This window comes from Pseudorca crassidens, chromosome 12 (assembly GCF_039906515.1).
Source record: "Pseudorca crassidens isolate mPseCra1 chromosome 12, mPseCra1.hap1, whole genome shotgun sequence".
NCBI lineage: Eukaryota > Metazoa > Chordata > Mammalia > Artiodactyla > Delphinidae > Pseudorca > Pseudorca crassidens.
The window spans coordinates 44,766,165-44,784,700 of NC_090307.1; the positions used below are offsets into that span (position 1 = coordinate 44,766,165).

The following is an 18,536-nucleotide window of genomic DNA, read 5'->3' on the forward strand; positions in this document are numbered from 1 at the left end:
CATAGCTTTGGAATCTTTTTGACATAGTCCTGAATCTGCACTTTTCTGCTTATTAAATCTGTGAGCTTAGACTACACTTAACATTCTGAACCTTAATTTTTCTTACCTGTAAAGAAGGAACAATACCTACCTCATAATGTTACTGTATTACATTGAAATAATATATGCAAAGCATTTAATTAGTGTCCGATTTACTGTTGGCACTTAATAAATGTTTGTTTTATTATCATTGAAATACAATCATTAAGATAGAATGAGGTATTTGAAAATCTCTTTGCACATAAGTGGGAAACATTTTTATGGAACCCTGTGTGTGTACAGTTGTCAACTTGGTATGAAATGCCTTTTTTTATTGGTAACTCAAAAGTGAACTTTTTCTCATCTTGGGATGAACTGTCAACTTCTCCATTAGTGAAGTTTTAACTAACAAAATTTTATTGCAGAGAATGGAGTAAACAGACGCTAATTCTAAGTTTCTCATATAAAATTTATTTTCTAGGAGAATGCATAGAAGGGCTGCGGGAAAATGACTACCTTCTGATTCATTCGTGCCGTCAGTGGACCACCATCACTGCCCATAGCTTGGAGGAGGGGCACTATGTCATTGGGCCAAAGATAGAGATTCCGGTACATTATGCAGGTAAAGCTCCTTTCAAGAGACAAGAAACGACTAATGAAGGGTACTTGAATATGCTAATTTTCTCCTCCACAGTGAGAAAATAGGAATTGTCTATAAACTAGAGGGTATAATGACTTAGAAAAAGATGAATGAAACACTTTGGTTATTTTATCAGTGAAAGCTCAGATTCATTTTGTCATAGGCATTTCTAATTAATGCATGTAGTTAAGCGTGAATTCTTAAGCACAGATTCTTATTAGATATTTATAAAATGAAAATGGTACAAACACAAAGATCATCTCTGGAATGACAGTCCATATGCGTAACCAGCCTCTGAACACCAGTATCTCTGAATAAACCTGAGCACGATTTGTGAATGACTTTGATGTCATGGTTTCACAAGATACCATTTCACAAACAAGCATTGTGGTCTGGTTTTAAAAGTATTGGATTGAAAGGTCAGATACCTGAACATGTCCCTCTTTGCAAGGAAGCGTTTAGAATACAGGCAGCAGAGGTGACCTCACTGCTTAGTTGAATCAGGATAATAACTACCTTCTTGCCTCAGTTGGAACTCCATTCAGTGTAACAATGTCATTTAACTAATTTTTATTAAGGGCTTTCTAAATACCAGCACTGTTCCAGGAGTTCATGATACATCTAGTAGCTTAAATCCACTTTCAATAGTGGCGGCTTACAAATGCAGTTTTTAAAAAACGTTCTGTATATATATTTCCTATACTTTCTTCTGGTGCTTATAGTTCATTATGTGAAGGATCTTGACTTTTTCTCTACTATTGTTAATTTTTCAAAAGTCTCTAGCAGGACACTGTAATTGATTAGCTATAAATTGTATAGCCCTAGACTGCCGTCATGTTTTTGAGTGACTCCTCTACATTGCCCAGAGAGTTGTCTGTTTGGAAAAGAGACCTTGCTATATCCCCACTGTCTAGAACAGCAGCAAATGGTGTGTGTTCAGTAAATATTTTTTGGATGAATGAATGGTTTGGTCCCCCTTTTATTCCTAGGAGTCTTCATTGCTAGATATGACCTAGAGATCACTAAATTTCTCAAAATCCTTCTTATTCCAGAAAAATTATAAGAAAGAATTTCTCTTGCCTGAAACCCTGTCCTGGAATTCTCTTGCCCAGATGTAGGAGTAGACTTCATAGAAAAAGGAGGAACATATAGCTACAGAAAGTATTACGACTGTGAGATTGGGAGCCAGGCCAAAGGGGCAGAGAATGAGACAGACCCTCCACCTGCCCAGTCTCTCCTGCCAGTGGTCCCACAACAGGTGAGATCCATGCTAGTTTTAGCAGAACCAAAATTCTGTCCCTTGTGGAAAACCGAGAAGGAAGGTGTAAGATTGTGATTCACATATATGATTTTACCTAATCTGCTGTGTTCTTCTTTTAGTAGATTGAGTTTTAGTCTTTCCCCCAAATCCATTGCTCCATGACATCGTTCGTCCCAAATGCATGCTGTCATTTGATCAGTTACTCAGATCTCTTTAGAGACTCCGTATGCCACCAGTCTCTTTGACTTATTGCTCAGAGCCCTCACAGGGGCTGGTTCTAGTCCACTTCTCCAAACTTACCTCTTCTACTCTGAAGAGTGAGCCTTCCACTCTAGCTAGATTAGTCACCTCACTGTGTCCTGGATATCCTGAGTACTTTTGCACTTACACCATTCCCCGGGCGGCGTTGCCTTCCTTGGCCATGCTTTTATCAGAGCCTGTCATTGCATCAGGAGGGGGCAAGTACCCCCGACTCTCCCCATGTGGTCTTCGATGTACTTACCATGTATCACATTCATTTAGCACATCCTCGGGCTTCGTTCAGTTACCTTTTCCTACAAGCACACACATCTTCACTTGCCAGCTGCACTGTACACTCCTTAACAAGTGAGACCAATTCTAAAAACCCTTGTGAGTCCTTAAGATCTGTACACAAAAGATACAGTTCTTTATGGCTGCAGATGCTTCACCTAGGGATCTCAAACTTGGCTGTACATTGGAATCACCTGGGAAGCTTTCAAAATGGCTGATGCCCAGTTCCCATGTCCAGGGTTCTGGTAATTGGTTTTGAGTGTGGGCTGAGCATTAGGATTTTAATAGCTCCTCTTGTATGTAGTTAAATTATGCAGCCAAGGCTGGGAATCCTTTGTTCTGGAATGGGCATTCACAGTGTCAGATGATCAGATTTCCCTAAATACCTGCAAATATTTGCAAATGTTTTATTGTTCTGAACATTTTTTAAAATAGACATTCACATTCCACTGGGATAAAAGATATGGTATGTTCAACAGCTTACCCTTTATCTGCAGGGAAATGATAGTACACTTAATTGGGAGACCCCAGGGCGTGTATTGCAAATGATACTATTTTTTTTAAAGTGAAATTGAGGTCCCAAGACTAAAAGGAAACATGAACACTAAGACTGTACCACTTTACATGAAAAGAAAGAAAATATATTAAAGGAAGAAAAACTTGAAATAGAACTATCTTGGTTCAAGCTGCTATAACAAAATACCATAGACTGGATAGATCATAAACAAAAGAAATTTATTTCTTGAGAAGTCCAAGATCAAGGTGCCAGTAGATCCGGTGTCTGGTGAGAACTCAATTTTCTGGTTTGCAGATGGTCATTTTCTTGCTGTGTCCTCACAAGTTAGAGAGAGAGAACAATCATCCTTCTCAAGTCTGTTCTTATAAGGGCACTAATCTCATTCATGAGGACTCCACCCTCATGACCTAATTATTTCCTGAAGGCCGCACCTCCAAATTCCATTACATTGAATTACTCTGATTTTGGGAGGATGTAAACATTCAGTCCATAACAAGTAACCAATGGTTTATGAGACATTTGATAAGATTATTTCAAAGAGCATCCTAGGGGATATTTTATTTCAAAGAATTTATTATCAAGTCCAGCCTTTGGAAGAGAGTATAAAGTAAATTGTGGAGACTAAAAATATCATATATGTCTCTGGTTTATTAGTGTTTTAATTTTAATTCGTAGAAGAAACCGTTATTCATGCATGTTGTACTAATTTGTTGTAATTTCATATAGGTTAAGAGTCATCACTCATTCTTTGAGGAAAATTAATAAATAATAATTAAATATGTTTAACATAGTAATAAAATCTACCAGCTTTGTAATCAGCCTAGTTGGATTCCTGGTTCTGCCACTTACTGTCTGTATTTGGGCAAGTTACTAAACCTCTCTGAATCTTAGTTTCCTCATCTGTTAAGTGGGGATAACTATAGTGCCTTTCTCTTCAGCTAGTTGTGAAGATTAAAAGAGGTAATGCAAGTGAAGCACCTTTCTGAGCGCTTACTAATTCCAAGTGCTCCATAGTGTTAATAGTGGTGATTATGGTAGTGATAGCAGTAAAATGTTTCTAAAGATTTAACTGTTTATTTTGAAGTACAGATTACAAGTTGAATTACTTTTCTGCTCCTTAAAGCAGGCTGAATACTGATACCCCTCAATGTTGTTTTGGCTGCTGGGTTTTTTTGTTGTTGTTTTAAACTTTTTACTTTGAGGCTGCAATCGTATGATACATTCCTTTATACTATTTACCCATTTTTACCATCATTTGCCATGTTTGTTGTATTCTTTTCCTCCATCTCTTTCTCTGCGCGCGCGCGCGCACACGCACACGCGCACACACACACACACACACACCCATATTATTTATTTATCCCGAATCATTGGAGAGCAGACAGCACACATCCCCCTTAGACTTCATTATGTATTTCCTAAGAACAGGGATATCCTCTTATGTAACCACAGTACTGTTAGCAAATTCAGGACATTTAATACTTTAATCTGCGGTCCATGTTCCAGTTTTGTCAGTTGTCCCAATAATATTTTTTCGCTCTAGGACAGCACCTAGTCTGGGACCCCTTATTGTATTTCCCTATCATGTCTCTTTAGTCTCCTTTAATCTGGGATAGTTCCTTATCCTTCCCCTTATCCTTCCTTCCTGATGTGTTTTATGACTTTTTTTTTTTTTTTTTTTGGCTGCGTTGGGTCTTCGTTGCTGTGCGCGGGCTTTTTCTAGTTGCTGAGTGGGGGCTACTCTTCGTCGTGGTGCGTGGGCTTCTCATTGCGGTGGCTTCTCTTGTGGAGCACAGGCTCTAAGCACATGGGCTTCAGTAGTTGTGGCACATGGGCTCAGTGGTTGTGGCTCGCGGGCTCTAGAGCTCATACTCAGTAGTTGTGGCACATGGGTTTAGTTGCTCTGCAGCATGTGGGATCTTCCGGACCAGGGCTCGAACCCATGTCCCCTGCATTGGCAGACTGATTCTTAACCACTGCGCCACCAGAGAAGTCCCTATGATATTTTTGAAGAATATAGGCAAGTTGTTTTATAGACTAGCCCTCAATTTGGGTTCCCCAGGCTGTTCATGATTAGATTGAGATTATGCACTTCGGTCTGGTTGTGTCCTCCTCAGGGAATCACATCTAGAGACACGGGATGTCCCTTTGTCCCTTATTGGTGACATTGATTTTGATCACTTGGTTAAGGTGTTGTCTGATTTCTCTGCTGTAAAATTACCATGCTTTGTGTTACTGGGAAATTTGAAAGAAGGTTCTTTGAGATTCTGTAGGTATCTTATTCCTTCTCTAACTCTCCCCTTTTGTTGAGCAGCTATTGATGTTTCCTGTCTGATTCAATTTTTACTTTGAAGGTGGCAAAACAGTGCATTTCTAACGTAACTCCATCATTCCTTCTTATATGTGTTGTCATTCTACTGTAAGGAAGAGCTGTTCCTTCTGTCCCATTGTTCAGTTAGTTACCTTTTATTATCAGCATGAAATTATGGATTCTTACTTCAGGAAGGGGGTCAAAATATCTTCCTGTCCTTGTTTATTTTGATGCTCAAATTGTCTCATATTTTGCCATTTGGGTACAAGCTGGCCCATCTGTCTTTATGACATGCCCCCTTTTCCTTATTTTCTGTTACAGGTAGCAACCATTCTTCTCAGTTAGTGTACCATTTTCATCAGGGCTACTGCACTGTCCTATTCCAGGCAACGCTCCTTACTTTGTGGTCTCTGTAAATGGTGTCCCTTGGAGTTGTGCAGTGCACAGCCAAGGCAGTTGTACACAGCTCTATTCACATATATTCTGGAAAGTTGTGAAACTCAGCATTTTAGAAAATCACAGAGTGCCTTTCCCATATTTTTTATCAGAGATTTTCATGAAATTCCTCATGTGAAAAGAAATAATTTCATAAAATTTTCAGAAAAGAGAAATATGACTTGAAGTCCCTTATCAGAATTATACTCTGATGTGGTGGTAATAAGAGTCGCCTTACTCTGAATTCTGAAATTATTAGATGTGCTTTGAGAAAAAAAATAAAGACTTCCCTTATTCTGACAAAGTAAGTTTTTTATTTGGGATAAAAGGAATTTTCTTGGTTTAACAAACAGTTGATTCCGAGAGAGAGAATGTGTTCAGTCAGCATCAGCATCACATATTTTGCTAACAGCAGGGAAACCGCTCAAGAAAAATTGGCATAGTGTTTAGAAAAATGATTGCAGCTTTCAGACAACTTTTAGTCAAAAGGTATCAGAGATCAGTTTAATCTAAACTCTAACTTCTTGTTGCTACCGAAAGGGCAAAGATTTCCTAAGGAATGTACAACACAGAATGTGGAATTTTTCTGCATTCTGTGTACTCAGACCATCTAAATTCCTGCCTGGCACTCCATCAGACACTGCTAACTCACCCTGCACGCTTCCTGACTTGTTCAACCCAAAAAAAAAAAAAAATCTATTTTTAAGAATTAGAAAAGGGAACCTAGTGCAACTTAATTATAGCCAACAGTTTGTAAAGATGAATGATTTCCATTTTACAGTTCACATTTCTATTCATCAAATTCCTTGTGTCTCTGCAGCTCAGAGGGGTCAAGCTCGCGCATATTGCTTACACTAAAGCATGTGTCTCAGGGTTTACGCTGAGCCCTTCTAGGGCCTTAAACCTAATTTGGTATTCACAATTTGACATTTTGTCCTTTAAAACTAATATAAACTTCAGGCTCCACAAAAAGCTGGATACGCCGTTGCCTCTGGAATTTTATTTGCCCTTTTAAGCTCCAAGTTTCCAAACTATAAAATGAAGTTTTACCTTAGAAAATGTCGTGAAGATTTTCTGAGATCTGACTTGTGTAAGTGACTCAACACTGTCCCTGTCACGAGATGAGTACTAAATAATGTTACCTCCTCGTTATCAACTCTGTCGTGAAAACCAGAAAAAGCTCTCTCTAGAGACACAGCTCTGAGAAATCAAATGAATCAGAATGGGAGGTGTCTGTACCCGTGATCCACCACTTGGGGAAGTAGTGGAATTCCGACTGGGTTTATGAAAATATAAATCATTTGACGGCGTGCTTGGTGTCATCATCACCGAACAGATTGCTACTTGAATATAAGCATCTGAGATAAACTCCAGCCACGTTTGGCTTCTATTTTTAAATTCTCATCCTCCTGCAAATCTGGTGAATCTTTAACAAGCTAAAATGATCTCAGTACTGCCCTCCTAGCTACAGTATGTACAGAAATAGGTAACAGTGGAGCCCAAGGTTGGTTAGAATTGCTTATGAAATCTGCAAGGCCCTTCTCAGCAAGCACCTGCATTTATATCAGCAGTACCTGTTTTTAAAAATGTAGGATGTGCAGTGTCTGTCTCTCGGGCAAAATTATAGTAATGTGATATTCTAACATAACCTTGAATTGTAATTACTGAACAAAGGGAAGTGTTGAAACAAGCTAATTTTATTCTCCTGTGTTGTGAGTTTAATTAGTGTGAATCATCTGTTTACAAAAGTGACTACTTTTGTAGAACATCTTGTGTACTTTCTCTGTTACATGGGATAAAGCTTATGTGATAAAATGGAAAGTAACCAAATGGTCTTTTAAAAAGTCCTCAGGACCAATGTAGTATGCCAAGGAACATTATCCCAACCAGTTTTGCCAGTAATAAATATTAGCTATCTAAGAAACAACCATTTTTCATAATTGAATCTTTAGGTCACAGATTGCAATAACTCAGATTTATGTAGTGTTTAGTGTTCTCTTGTTAACTCAGCATTTTACTTGTATTTCTTCATGTAGCTTTGACAACAAACCCATGAGGCGGGTTCTATTATCTGCATTTGTGCACAAGTGCAAACCGAGGTTCAAAGATGTTAAGGATCTTGTAATGTTACACAGTAATAGGTGTGATTTGAACCCAGGATATGCGGCTCCAGAACCTGATTTCCTCACCACAATTCTCTGGAAAGTGCTAGAAGGCACTTCGCACAAGGAAGATATTCTGACCATCACAGAGAAGAGAGATCTGTTAGAATTTGCTAGTAAATTGAGTAAAGCTTTTGCTTTTCTTTCCTTACACGCACAGCTCCCCACTTGTAATCTGACTCTAGGGGAAAACTAAGGAAACATATATTTCTCTTGACCTTTTCCAGATTCATAAGTCATCTGCGTACAGGTGACATTCCCATTTCTAAGTAAATTACAGGAAGGAGCAAAGACAGAAGAGCTTCCAGGAGAGCCTGTGGGAGATCGAGAGGATGCTGTGGGAACCTGGGGGCCTTCCTATCCAAGTCTGGAGGCCAGGGGAGAAGGTCTTTTAAGTGCGACTTAGGAAGTTGGTGATATTCAAAAGGACAGACTCGGTGAATAAATGACAGGAAAATTAGACTTCACCAGGGGATTAAAAATGAGTGGAAGGTGAGACAGCAACACAGATCAACTATGTGTGCCAGTGTAGTAAAGAAAAGTAAGTAAAGAAGTTGGTGATATTCAAAAGGACAGACTCGGTGAATAAATGGCAGGAAAATTAGACTTCACCAGGGGATTAAAAATGAGTGGAGGGCTTCCCTGGTGGCGCAGTGGTTGAGAGTCCGCCTGCCGATGCAGGGGACACGGGTTCGTGCCCCGGTCCGGGAAGATCCCACATGCCGCAGAGCGGCTGGGCCCGTGAGCCATGGCTGCTGAGCCTGCAGAGCCTGTGCTCCACAATGGGAGAGGCCACAACAGTGAGAGGCCCGTGTACCGCAAAAAAAAAAAAAAAGAGTGGAAGGTGAGACAGCAACACAGATCAACTATGTGTGCCAGTGTAGTAAAGAAAAGCTAAGGGTGACCACATAGGAGTGAAAGGCTTCTAATATTCATTTTTTAAGAATAATGGAGTCGGAAGCATCTTTCTCAGCTGGGGGGATGACTCAGAAGAGAAAAGGGGGGAACTAATTAAGTAATGTAATAGCCTGGTATCTGGGAAATTGTCTCTGCCATTGTTTTCCACCAGGGACGTTGTTACCCTCTCCCTCTCTACTTCCTTGTTTCATGATGTATTTGGTGTAGCTACTGTAACATAGCGGTTGTGGTCAGAGGTCAGGTGAATTGTATCTTTCACATTTGGGTATTCACCCAGACGTTTAAACTCAAAACAAGGGTAAAGAACTTATGTAAGCATCTGCCTTTGATGGAAGAATGACTGAGGACTGTCGCCAGCCTTCGGTATAGTTTTCTAGTTTCACTTCTAAATGCTTAAGAATAATACCCCAAGGAAATTTGAATATGAATGATATTCATGAGGAGATGATTCTAGGGAATTATCTTGATTTTGTTAAGTATTGTTAGGTATGATACTAGTATTACAGTTTTGAAGGAAAACATCCTTATTTTTTAGAGACATACTGAATTACTTAGGGGAGGGGAATATGATTATCATTTATAAAATACTTCAAAAACAAACAGATCAACATAGACAAATATTGGGCGGGCTGTTAAAGTTGTTCAGTCTAGGTGACGGGTAGATGGTACAGTATTCATTTTCTGTATGTTTTGAAAAATTTTGTAATAAGGAAAAAAATGGACTCTCTGACAGCAACCAACAGCAAAGTTAATTGTCGTGCATAACTCTTCAGTGGTATTCTTACCAAAACCACTTCTGCCTCAATCCTTGAATTCTACTTGTAGTCTCAGTAAGTTGTTCTGTTCCAGTGTCAAGTGTGGAAATAGCCCAGTGAAAGGTGAACTCAGAAAGAAATGATTCTGTTTTCACCACATGGTGCAACCATCCCAGTTTAGCAGCTACCTGTGGAGACTTGATTGCTCCCAGCCTGGCCGGTTCCCAGGGGCTTACCCAGTTGGTGGTAGTGATTTAAGTATAAAGGAGGAAGGAGGTGTGTGTGTGTATGATTTGGAAAGAAAGGAAATTCTTTTTTATTAGTTTCTCCTTAAAATAAGAGCTTTATGGGAGAAATGGAAAGGGGGAATATGAGTAAATACAGGGAAAGTTATTTGGTGTCACACTGTGGCTTTTCTTTTTTTTAAAACATTTAAAAAATTTTGTGTATGTATGTATGTATGTATGGCTGTGTTGGGTCTTCGTTGCTCCACTCAGGCTTTCTCTAGTTGCGGCGAGCGGGGGCTACTCTTTGTTGCGGTGCGCAGGCTTATTGCAGTGGCTTCTCTTGTTGTGGATCATGGGCTCTAGGCGCGCGGGCTTCAGTAGTTGCAGCACGTGGGCTCTAGAGCACAGGCTCAGTAGTTCTGGCACACGGGCATAGTTGCTTCACGGCATGTGGGATCTTCCTGGACCAGGGCTCAAACCCGTGTCCCTGCCTTGGCAGGCGGATTCTTAACCACTGCGCCTGTGTGGCTTTTCTTGATCTATAAATGCTGGTAAAACAACGTTTATAAAAATTTGAGAATCCGTCGATTGCTGTTTTCACATTTTGGCCTGTTTACTCTCAGAATCCTTGAAAATCACACACTGCATCTACAACAGAAACTCTAGGATCCAAAACATAAAACAAAAAACTCTGGTACAAAAACAGAAATGGTGTTTGGGGTTCAAAACTCGAAGGCTGCTGTTTTCTAATTTTTTTTTCTACTTCTCTGTCAGTACTGAATGGAAAGTTGGTACTTGAAAGGGATACCTCCAACTTTAGTCTGATTTAACCTATGAGATAAATGTGATTAACATCAGGTGGAAAGTTTGAACAAGCTGCCTGTAACCACACTGTTAATGGGGTGTTTAAAACATGGGTGGGGATGGGTTCGTCTCACTTCGTAATTTGATTTCCATGTTGGATTTGTACCTCCGAGAGGTGATGTGACCTTTTAAAAAGTTCCCTTTCAGCTTTTAGGGATTGCTTTTTTTTTTTTCTTTGCGGAAAACAGACTTCTGTGTTTCAAAACTGATCTCAATGCCGGTAAATCTTCCTGAAGTCACTTCCCTTCGTTTCTTAGAATTGGAATCGCTTACCTTTATGACTCACCCTCCAGGGCAGTCGTGTGCTGGTCTTCTGTTAAACCGCTTACCCAGCTGGGTAGTTGTCAGGAGGACTTGTCCACAGGAAAACGACAGACCACGTGTACTATGCGAACTTTTGTGACATTTAGGGCAAGAGCATAGATGATTCAGAACTTGCATGTGTGCTTTTCCGGAAGGTATACATTACCAAGGCCTCCAACCTGTTAGGACTGGTTTACAGAACATCATGGGGTTTGTCCCTAAGAGTGAGTCAAGCCAGTGAGTGAGCGTGAGACCAGCAAGAAACACAAAGCTTTTATCTTCTAGACGTTAAAAATCGTTGTAGGTAAATGAAATGCAGGGGTGCATCAGTGTTTGAAATAGTCCATGTCTCCCCTCATGTCATTTGCATCCCATGAGCTTCATACTCAGTGGCAGCTGTGTCTTTGCATACAGCCCTTCACACCATATCATCACCCCAGCTTTACTTGTAGTAATGAAGCCAGTCACCCAGGGAGGGAATTTCAGCCCTCCATCACCTCATGCCCTTTCCCCTTTGCCCCTGTAAGTAATTGTGTGCCAAGTCTTGCTGATGCCATCCCCACTGTCCCTGCCAAAGCTGCTCCCCCTTTCCAACCTGCTTTCACTGGGTCTCTGAAGACCCGAGTGCCTCCTTCCCAGCCCCCATCAGTCAGGTTATTTTTTCTCAACTAGAGCTGTTACTTTACCACTGGCCAGGACGTGTCAGAGGCGTCCTCCAGGTGGGTGCAGACTGTCGTCTAATCAGGGCCCTTCTGAGACCTGACATCCATTCAACTATAAGAGCATGCTCTCCGGTACACACCTCTCAGGGCGCCAGCCCCACTGGCCTGTTCATTGTTCCCCAAATGGGCCCCACCCACCTTGCCTCACTCTGTGCTGCTTCTAGTCCTTGGATGGCTCGCACATCAGTCACCTCCCAGCTATGAGACCCTACCTCATACACCACCTCCCCTCAAGAAGCTTTTCTCAATTTTCCACAATGTGTGTATAGATAAGGTCCTTCCTGTTTGGAATCCCTATAATACTTCGTGCTCAAGAGTGTTTATGTCTTGCTTTTATTCTCCTCCCTACTAAAGGCTCCTTGAGGACAGTCCTGTCTCTCACAGAATCTAGAACAGGCTTGGATAGTTTAAGAGCTCACTAAATATTTTTGAGCGAACTGAACCTGAGTCATCTTTAAAGAATGAACATTTTTTTCAGTCGGTTTACAAAGATGCCTGAGAATGCCTGGAGAACAGTCTGGTTTCCTTTTCCCTTGAAGCAGGCAAGTGTAGCTCTAAGCCCCTCCATGGATAGTAAGAGCAATGATCATGATGCTCTGATAGAAGTGCAAACTGTTGAATAAGGAGAGAGCAGTTCTGTCTGGGAGTGGGAGGTGAGGGTCCTCAGGTGACCATGGCAGGAAAGGGAGTCTAGACCAAGTGCCAGATTAAGGAAAGGTTTGGATTATGGGCAATAGTGAAAGATAATTTAAATGGTTAGTGGGTTAGAGGGGGAAGGATTATTTAGGAAATGAGTTTCGAAACCCAGCTTGGAACAAATGTAAAGAGATTCAAATTCTAGGATGAATTATGGGAACAGTAATCTCTGTGTCTTGTGGGCATCCCTCCTAATCTGTGTCTCAAAAAGATTACAGGAGGCCACCACCTCCCACACTGATCCAGAATGGACGATGAGAAATCAGAGAAACCGGATAGGAAGTTGTTGAAATAACCTGATGAAAGATAATGAAGACCTGACCTAGGCTGGGGGAAGTGCTGATGAGGTAAAAGTTGATACCTAGATGCAGGGGACAAGGAAAAAGGAGAGAAAGGTAATTCTGAGAATTTTTTTTTTTTTTTTGGTCCAGTTTTTAAGGAAACAGACTTTTGTTTTTAACCTCCCAGGCATAGGCCTTAGCTCGTGGACTCTTTTTCCTAATGGCTTTCATTTATTTCTGCCATTTTCTTTTTTGCTAAAACATTCTTTGCCTTTAAAATAAATGTCAACAAAATAAATGTCAAGTTCTTCCTAGAAAGAAGTAGAGTAGGAAAGTGAAGATTCAGATTTCTTTTAAAATGCTTTTGTGATCTTGTTGGGACACTCAGGGCCTTCCAGTAGAAGTTTCACATCATCTCAGGTACTTAGACTTCTTGATTGGCAAGAATGTGCTTATCCTTTTAGTTCTTGAGCCTGCCAGGTACATCAGAGATAGGAGTTCCACAGAAAAAGTGTGTTTGGAGTAAGGCGTCAGGTGATAGGAGGAGAAAAAAATATATACAAAAATCTCAAGGACTAAAAGATTGATACCATAAAGATTTAACAGTTTTGCCTATATCTGGCATTTACTTATTTCCTACATCCAGTAGGAATTCTTTGTTCTGTGTATCAAACTAGGAAAGTTTGATGAACTGAATGAAATAGTCCAGTCGTATATTTTCAGTGCTTATGATAAAGACATTCCTCTGTGAAGAAGAACATGTGTGTTTTGTAGATTGACTCGTTAAGATCAAAACATCTGTTATGGAGTCTGTCACAATTCTTAATAACTGTTACTTTCTTTAAGAAAAATAATGTTTGTTTTCTATAACATAGACCAGTGGTTTCCAACCAAGTTTGAGCAAGCAAGTTGGTCAACCAAGTTGAGCGTCTGTACCCACCTCCCCTTCCCCAGCACATTTGGCAATATCGAGAGACGTTTTTGGCTATTGCAACGAGGGATGGGGGGCTATTGTGACCCGGTGAGTAGAAACCAAGGATGCTGCTGACCATCCTATAATGCCCAGGACAGCCGCCACTACAGAGATGTCGGTGGTGCCGAGATGGAGAATCCCAGATAACAATAATAATGTTATTACTATGCTGTGTTATCAAAAAATATTTTATGCTGTGTTATCAAACAATCTCATTTTGCACAGAGGCTGCCAGGCAGACATTGTCTAGAAAAAAGTATCAGAGTTGATTTCTAAAACATAACAAGCTGTTGCCCAGACTGAAAAAAACATGTTAAACAGTTTGTGAACAGACATCACATTCTGCACACACTGCCTGAGACTGACAGCAACCATGTGTGTCATGGCAGAAAAATTCAGGGGGCAGCAAAGGAGCAATCCCCTTTCGTTGCAAAGCTTTGTTTATCCTCCAGGACTACCCTGGCCCCTTCCTTCTCCCTTTATCTTCTCCCTTTATATATATATTTAAAAAAAAAAAAAAGGTGTACCTATCTGTAAATGCCTAGAATAAACAGATTTTAAAAAACAACATTATAAAACCTGGTTTCCCTACTTCAGATTGTAGTATGTATCTACATAAAATATGGTTCTTCAGATGCTGTTGAAATTGAGAATTTTACGTGTTGTATCTGTGTGGGTCAAGGTCTGCCCCCCACCGCCCCCCAATAGAAGTGTAGCATCATTTCTCTTTTATTGTTCTATCTTCTCCTTTCCCATTTTAACAAAGTTCAGGTGACTGAATAGGGAGTCCAAGTCTAGCAAGGAGAGGCTGCCTTGAAGCAGTGCTGCTGCGGGTCTGCGGATCTATTCAGACGTTGATTGAATAATGGAACACGCTGGAGACGCTGGGCAGTGGGCACAGAGGGTGGAGGGAGGAGTGCAGCGGAGGGAGTGGTAGCACATAGGACCCGCAACAGTGAGTAGCCGGGAGCACCTACTGAGTGGGGGCCAGGCCTGTATCACACAGAGCCATGATTTCATTTCATGGTAGAAACTGTCCCCTTCCAGATGAAGAACCCAAGGCTTTGGGATCTTAGCCAAGGTCCTACCGTCAACAGGTAGAAGTCAAGATTGAAACCCAGAGCCATCCAACCGCGAAGCCTGCCCACTCCGCCTGCAGCCGCCCTTCCTGCCACGGGGGCCAGATCCCAAAGTTCTGATGGGCCTTCTGGGTTTGGGTTGCACCTTGTCAGCATGAGCTCACTCCCATGATTTTATATGTGGGTTTTAGAGATAACCCTTCGGTAGCAGGTGGGGACAGCCCTTGGTGACTAGCGTAAGTAAGGCGGAAGCAGCAAATTATACAGCCCGTTGCTCCCGGGGCTGCTCTCGAGTTTCTCAGGGGCAGGCCGGGTGAATCATGAAGAGAAGGTTATTATCTCAAGGGTGAGGAAGCATTTCGATTGGGGCTGTAATTATTCGGTCTGTTTTTCCACCTTTCCTTTGCCTGGCGCCCTCTTGCCAGCCAGTGTGCGCTGGCTGGTAATATTCTTCTGCTCCTCTAGCAGGCAGCGCTCACAAATTCGAGGGCATTTTGTTCCTCCTCCCTGCGGAAAGGCCTTCTTTGTGTTCCCAAGGTGTAAACGAGCTGGGCAAAGAGCAGTCCTTTGGAGCAACAACCCCACGTCTGGATTAACAGGGCAGACAAGTAGGGAAACGTAAAAAATAAAGGCACTTAAACTGAACTACAGAATTCCTGGCATAGATCACTTCACTTCACCTCGGCCCCACTCTCCTGAACACACACATACATGCACAGTGTTTCATAGCGAGTGTGTCTTTTTTGTGAGGTAGTGGAAGGAAGATGAGGTGATGCATTTTACCTGTTGCAGGAACCATTAGGAGACTATATTCTCTTTGATGTTTGGTTCTGGTGTGTTTCTATGTGACGACTGTAGGGCATGTTGCTGTGTAGAGAGATGATGTCACTAGTGCTGCTGGTGTCCAGTCATCTCCGTCTGCTGTCTTCATGCTTGACCAGCTGGGCACTCTAGACCTTGAACGACATTGAGGTGGGAGGAGCCACCTTGGGTCAGCTCTATGGTTCCCGCCAGACTCAAGGTCATTGCCTCCTGCCTTATGGCAAAAACCAACAACAGTACAGAGTTAGGAACACGATGAGGGTTCCTACTTTCACCTCTTCTCTTCTGTGGCTGTCTCAGTCCATTCGGGTCACTATAACAAAGTATCACACACTGGGTGGCTTATAAGCAGCAGAAATTTACTTCTCACAGTTGTGGAAATGGAAAAGTCCAAGGTCATCATGCTAGCATGGTTGGGTTCTGGGGAAGCCCGCTTCTGGGTTGCAGGCGGCTGACTTCTTGCTGTGTCCACTCATGGTGGAAGGGGCTAAAGACCTCTGTGGGGTCTGTCTTATGAGAGCACTAATCTCATTCATGATGGTCCCCCTTCATGACCTAAGCGCCTCCCAGACGCCCCACCTCCTAATACCATCACACAGGCTTAGGATTTCAATGTATAAATTGGGGAGGGGAGACACATTCAGTCCATAGCAGTGGCCTAACAACTTGAATTTTTCTCCCCAACTAGAGTTCGTACTCTACCAAAATGACAATGTAGAGAGGAAGTTCATTGATCTGGCTCAGCTTCTTAGGGGCTATGTGATCGTTTCTGTATGTTGCCTAACTTTTCTGTGCCTCAATTTCATCACTCATAAGATGGGGAAAATAATACCTATATATACTTGTTTTGAGGCTGAAATGAGCTTAGAACTGATGCTTAGAAGAGCATCTGGCATATCCTAAGTACTGTATGAATGTTCTGTGCTGCTGTTACTGTGTGGTTGATGTAGTAAGACAGAAAAGGAAATGAGATTTCAAGCATTGGAAAGGAAGAGAAAAATACCATGATTGTCTTACAAAATCCCAGTAAACCAACTGAACCAAAGATTATGATTAATATCAGAATTTAGTGGTCAGATACAAGGTTAGGTTATAAAATCTATAATGTTCTCTAATACACTAGAAATAACCAAGTGGAAAATGTAAGTTTTACACAGTAGTACAGAGCGGCATCCAGAACACATTCTTGTTTCCCTTGTAAAGACCTTCACTTGATCTGAATGAAGATAGATAAGCCTGGAGATGTCAACATGTCTATTATTCCACAAGACAAGTGTTTCTTTGTTGGCGTGTGAAAACATGTTAAATGTTCTGTATAGATTTGTTTTAATACTTAAAAGTGTCCTCCTACCTTTACATGGAGGATCTTATTTACAGATTTCCTCCAGAAATCTATTTTGGGATATCCTGAAGAGTTCATACCATACTTTTAATTCAGTCAGTTGTCTGAACATGATGAGGTGTGATGAGACAGTTTTCTTAAGATCACCGTCCAGATTTTTTTTTCAACTAAGTACATGCAAACCCCCTGTTAGCAAGTAAGGTTCCTGGAAGTCAGGTTCCTGGCAATCTGTGTGTGGCTGCACAGTGGCGATTATGGTAGTTCTTGCTCTGGAGTGGCCATATGAAGTCTTGACAAAAATCTATTGATCACTGTACAGACAAAGTAGGTATAAATTGGTTTGAAGAGCCAGGTATGTGCCATTGTCTTTTTAAGTCTCTTCACTATTGGAATCATTTCCAAATCACTGGATCTAACTTCCAACCATTGGCTTTAATCAAATGATTCCAGTTTGACTGCCTGTAGGGTGGGCGGGATATCTAGCATGATATTGCTTTAGCTACGTGAGACCTAATTCAAGGAAGAGATCACTCCAGCTGGCAGCTTTTGAATGGTTTCGGTTTCTCAAGTGATTCTTGACTCAGTTTAATTGATCTGAATGAGTAAGATGCAAAGTCCCCCAAACTCAGATGAACCTGTGATAAAACCCACACAGCTTAGGATTTAGAATTGCATTTAGAATTGCTCTTTCAGGTGTGCAGACGCTGAGGCAGCTGTGTGGGGTGGAATGGGTCTTAGACTTGGAGTCAGAAGTTGTAGATTCTGGTGTTTGCCTCTGCAATTTACATTATCAGCTCTGTAACCTCAAAAAGTGCCTTTATTCTTTCTCAGTTCCCAAGTTTTTAAAATAGGAATGTTTGTGAATATTGAATACATTGACTATATAAGCTTTGTAAACTATAATGAACTATCCCTTTGCAAAGCATTACTTTTAGTAGATCAAAATATTCCTGGTTCTCCATATACTTAGTACCTTCTTTAAGAACAAGTGAGTGTCTTTTGTGCTTAGAATAAATGGTACCTGATCTTCAAGCCATTCTGAGTCCTCTCACCTTAAACCCGACTGTTGGAAGCACTTCTTCTTCTTGTAAGTTTCATAGCACTTTATTGAAACCATGTCTGGCACTTGCGTATACGTGGCCTTTACATGTATCTGCTACTTTATTTTAGCTCTTAAAAATGACATTGCAGTTATTTAATTATTTAATGCATTATTTATCTTTGCACTCTTCACAGTACCTTGAAGTGTGCCAGGTACGTAGAGATGCTTAAATGGTTGAACAGTTGGAGCTGTAGTGTTTTGCTTGAATCTAAGGAAGGGTCTATCGTGAGTACTTGATTGTTATTATCAGTCTGGTTTAAGCTAGAGGTAAAACAGTATCGTATGGGCACGTGCCATCAAGGAGGATATTACTTGCAGGGAAGATGGAGAGTTAAGTCATGGAACCAAGGACACATAAACTTGCATCTAGAAAACCAACCTGCAAATTAAAGGAAGCACTCTAATTGTACAGAGCAAGAAATGGCGTGAGAAGTAATGACTGAACACAATGTACAAAATTGACCAACTGCCCAGAAAAGGAATTGATGACCATGTGATCTCACTTTACCTTCAGCCGAGCATCACCTTTCTAACATCTACTCGAATGTTCCTTATGCCTTTGAAGACCACGCTCAAA

The 18,536-nt window shown here is 41.1% G+C and overlaps 1 protein-coding gene across 3 annotated transcripts in view; it reads left to right on the forward strand.

Moving 5' to 3' along the window:
* GAREM1 (GRB2 associated regulator of MAPK1 subtype 1) overlaps window positions 1-18,536 on the forward strand; it is a 209,117-nt gene that overhangs the window by 66,987 nt on the left and 123,594 nt on the right. For 2 of the 3 annotated variants that reach the window (XM_067699381.1, XM_067699382.1), the window contains exon 2: window positions 500-640. In XM_067699381.1, the coding sequence (XP_067555482.1) occupies window positions 500-640 (141 nt within the window). Of the gene's footprint in view, window positions 1-499; window positions 641-1,710; window positions 1,917-18,536 lie in introns of those variants that run through there. The other variant, XM_067699385.1, reaches the window with a different exon arrangement.